The 4,570-nt window shown below is 42.6% G+C and overlaps 1 protein-coding gene across 1 annotated transcript; it reads left to right on the forward strand.

Annotated features, from left to right (window-relative positions):
• The first annotated feature begins 251 nt into the window (after positions 1-251).
• LOC134530010 (splicing factor 3A subunit 2-like) lies at positions 252-2,404 on the forward strand. Its single transcript, XM_063364536.1, has 2 exons — positions 252-298; positions 1,822-2,404. The coding sequence occupies exons 1-2, from the start codon at positions 252-254 to the stop codon at positions 2,402-2,404; spliced, it is 630 nt and encodes a 209-aa protein (XP_063220606.1).
• Positions 2,405-4,570: the final 2,166 nt, after the last annotated feature.

Raw genomic sequence — 4,570 nt, forward strand, 5'->3', positions numbered from 1 at the left:
GGAAAAGTAGGAAACGAATGGGAGTGTTTGAAGTTTAATGTGCCTCGAAAAAGTCAAATCGATGGTTGTTCCAATCGAGTGGAAGAGAAATAGATGCGCCGCAAGTGTACAATGAGCGTAATGGAACACAGAAAACGGGACCTTGTGCATAACGGGACACTTTTTCTTGGGTGCAGCCGGCGTTCATCGATTTATTAGACGTTGTCACGTCAAAAACAAAACAATGAAAAGAAACAAATGTAGAAAAGTCCATGGATCTTAAAGGCCATCGGCAGCCCAAGCCGGACGTGCGATGTTTGTGAGACGGCGCGTTACGGCCGCCATGACACCGACTTTGTGCTCCTGAGCTCGCGTCGCTCGCCATAGAGTCGTGCCGTGCGTAGAGTCGTGCCGTGCGTAGAGTCGTGCCGTCGAGACGTAGCGGTGTCGCTTCACGAATCCTCCGCCATGTTCCAGCTTACTTGCTTAACTCGTCACACATTTCCCTTTTTTTTTTTTTACACTTTGTTAACAATATTCACTTAATTAACCAGGAAATTTAGCACTCACGAAAGCAAGCTTGTATGCGGGTGCATCTAGTCACTTCAAATTACGTGCGGTATTTTGACGATTGTAAACATTTGTAAATGTATAATAACTGAGAAATCTATATTTTAAATGTAATCTAAGAAACTTTACATTAGTTATATAAAGATGAAAGTTAAAAAGAGCAATTTATTAAAATTCAATATTATGTATACACTAAAAACGTATAAATTATTATAAATTATAACATTTTTACATGAATAAGTGAAAATATAATGAAATAAAAATTAGTATTTAAGTAAAGTACAGGTACAAAGTTATAACAATATATAAAACTTACTTAAATACTAAAGCCATCTCTTCATCAGTTAAATTATGTAGCCAAATATTAACATGTTTTTTTTCATTTGAAAATAATTTTTAGTTTTTAGTTTTGCAGGAAGAATAACAACAATTTTTGTAAGCAAAACTTCTAAAGATATCTGAGATATTGTTTTATGAAATTGAGGGATTTGTAAATTTATATTCTGTGTATGCCGTGTAGGATAGTTATGATCTATAACTGATTATCCCTTTGATACATATTGATTATTGCAGCTCTAATAATCCCCTTTCATCTTCCCGGAAATGGGGACAAAGACGTTGACTGTCTGCCGCAGCAGCGTCTTCGGATCTGACTTGCAATTAAATGTAGCTAGTTTAAGCGTTTCTCCGTGACGTTTATTTTTTCCTTCGCTCTCCCCGCGACCGTTTCTTTGTCAGTTTTTTTAGTTCGCGAGTTTTCTTTCTCCGCGCGCCATCTCGTAATCTCCTCGTGGAACCCCGTGGTCGCAGAGACGCGACACTGAAGCTGCTCTGCTCACAGGCGCGGCCGCTTGCGACTCCGGAGGGATTTAATGCCTGCTTCGTTTTAATGGCGCGGGGACTGAACTCCTCCCAGCAGAGGAAAACCTCTTTGCTTCCTCTTCGTGTCCGTTCGGAGAAAAAAACGTTTCTTTCGGTCAGCTGAATCGAGCGCGACGTCGGATCCGGATCATTTGTGTTGAAAGATACGTACATGTATATCGTCAAATATTTAAAAACGTGTATTTTTCGCGTACTATCCAACTTGCGATGCATTAGAAATGAAAACGCTGCAAATAAATATATTTATTTACCATCTAAGATTAGTAAAAAATATTTTAAAATGTGAAATTGATGTGTGGTGGCGATGTGAAGTGTTGTCTGGAAAGTTTTGGTTTGGTTTGTTTAGAAATAAAAAAACCGCCCACATTACTGACAAACGTCTCGTCCCAGTGCGGCCAAGCTCTCCAGCCTGGAGGATCCAGCCTGGAAGATCCAGCCTGGAGGATCCAGCCTGCAAGATCCAGCCTCCAGGAGCCAACCTTCAGGACCCAGCCTCCAGGATACAGTTCCAGGTTCCGGCCTCCAGGATCCAGCCTCCAGGATCCAGCCTCCAGGATCCAGCCTTGAGGATAAAGCCTCCAGGATCCAGCCTCCAGGATCCAGCCTTGAGGATAAAGCCTCCAGGATCCAGCCACCAGGATCCAGCCTTGAGGATCCAGCCAACAGGATCCAGCCTCCAGGATCCAGCCTCCAGGATCCAGCCTCCAGGATCCAGCCTCTAGGATCAAGCCTCCAGGATCCAGCCTTGAGGATCAAGCCTCCAGGATCCGGCCTTGAGGATCAAGCCTCCGGGATCCGGCCTCCAGGATGCAGCCTCCAAGATCCAGCCTCCAGGATCCAGCCTCCAGGATCCAGCCTCGAAGATAAAGCCTCCAGGAGCCAACCTTCAGGATCTAGCCTTAAGGATCCAGCCTCCAGGTTCCGGCCTCCAGAATCCAGCCTCCAGGACCCAACCTTCAGGATCTCGCCTTAAGGATACAGCCTCCAGGATACAGCCTCCAGGATCCAGCCTCCAGGATCCAGCCTCCAGAATCCAGCCTCGAAGATACAGCCTCCAGGAGCCAACCTTCAGGATCCAGCCTCCAGGTTCCGGCCTCCAGAATCCAGCCTCCAGGACCCAACCTTCAGGATCCAGCCTTAAGGATCCAGCCTCCAGTATTCAGCCTCCAGGATCCAGCCTCGAGGATACAGCCTCCAGGCGCAGTTGTGTCCGGGTGGTGGAGCGCAGCGGGCTCCTGAGTGCTACACTGTTAAAAAAAATTCATATTCCATTTACGAAGAATGCTGGTTGTAAATAGTTCAGGGATCTTCGTAAACTTACGGCCATCGTCTTGAATTTACGGACAATAGGTTCACTTACTTTGAAAATGAGTTCATAAAAATATTCTTGGTATATTAAGAAAATATTCAAAAACTGTTTAAGTCTACAACAAGTACAATCGTTTTTTGTCCACGGGTATGCTCGCCTTTATTTAGAATTAAATATACAACCTAGAAGTCGAAATAGCGTAGTTTTTACGAAGATTCAGTTATTTGCAATTACGAAGAATTCTTCGTTAATTTGAGTTGAATTATTCGTTGATAAGTCCGTAAGATTACTGTAATTTCTAACAGTGTAGCGATATGTTGCAACTGGAAGAGATGTCCTCAGTAAATTGCATATGTATTTATTTATTTAACTTTTTTAATTTTAAACTCTGGAGATGTTATTTATGACAGTTTATATATGTTTGTGTATGTGTGTGTGTGTGTGTGTGAGAGAGAGAGAGAGAATAAAATGATGCAATGTCTAGTGAATGAGAGGAAATCTTGTTTGTAGTTAAAGATGCTTATTATTTATCTTTGTTCAATGATAAAAATAAATAAAATGTTTAACGCGAGAGTTTTTTCAGCATCCAATTATTATATTCCTGTAGAGGAGACTAGGTGATAGGTAAACCTCAATGCTCTACTTGAAAAATTTAATATACTGTTTCAGAGTGAGCTACGTTGAAAGCTCCCCCCCCCCCCCCCAAGTGACGCTGAAGGGGGGGGGGGGGGGCTAGCGCTCTGACACACACTCTCATCCACGTGCCGCGAGATTGCATGCGCTCCGTTCGCTGTTAGCTTGGCATTCCTTTGACGCCTGCTCTGAGGGTTGTTTGATTAGTAGGTATTTCAATATTTACGTTAAATATTCAAGCAGTACTTACACGTTGTTGTTCAAATAATAATAAGCAAGCTTGTGTGAACAACTGCCAGTCTTTTATTTTTTATCTTCATGTCGCAAGTTTTATTATAAATACTATGAAATTAGGATAAACTCGTCAAAAAAAACTTACATGAAATATCTCAAACGTCAAATGTATGAAACAGTGAACGAAAATTATATTTGTCAAGTGAAATTATGAAATGACTGAATAGAAGATATCTAGTCCATCTAAGTCCAGTAGAAGCTGTGGTCGACTCCCCGAGGGAGCAGACAACTGCCACGACCTTCTTCTAGGCAGCAGAATACAGCAGTCAGCACTCAAGCAGACATCGACGAGATCTTCAAGAAGATCGCGATCTTCATCATCTCTTAAACAAGAAATGGTCCACTGGCAATAACGACTGTTGATATGCAGACGTTCGGAGACTATGCGTCCGGAAAGCTCCCCTGGGTACCAACTCCGAAAATACTTTTTTTTATTACCATGCACGCAATCGAAATTGTGAAGGCATCTTGTACTGTACATTTCTTTGTTCAAGTGAGAGACGCCTTGAATCATTGCAATCATTCAGTCCTTATTTACAATCCGTAGGAAACAGTGGACAGTGTATGTTTGTGGACTTTTACGTGTACATTAGATCTTTTCGTGCCATGGTCTGTGTTTTGGGACAAAAAGCAGCTAGATACTGATATTTATAATTAATGACATAAAACTGAAATTAGTGTATTTATTTTTCTCTCGCAAAAAAACTGTCAATCTGATGTTCCAAAAGTTTTGAAGGGCTTATAATGGAAGTGAGTGTTCAAAGGGACGCGTTTGTGTTCATTACTGTGCTTACAGCGACCACGGATGTGGGTCCTAGTGCTCAGCCAACACCACCGAGACTCAAGGCCTTCCCACCCTGTCGCCCGGAGCCTGTGACGTCACGGGTACGAGGCCAAGGGAGG

The sequence above is a fragment of the Bacillus rossius genome, chromosome 3, assembly GCF_032445375.1.
Source record: "Bacillus rossius redtenbacheri isolate Brsri chromosome 3, Brsri_v3, whole genome shotgun sequence".
Classification (NCBI taxonomy): Eukaryota; Metazoa; Arthropoda; class Insecta; order Phasmatodea; family Bacillidae; genus Bacillus; species Bacillus rossius.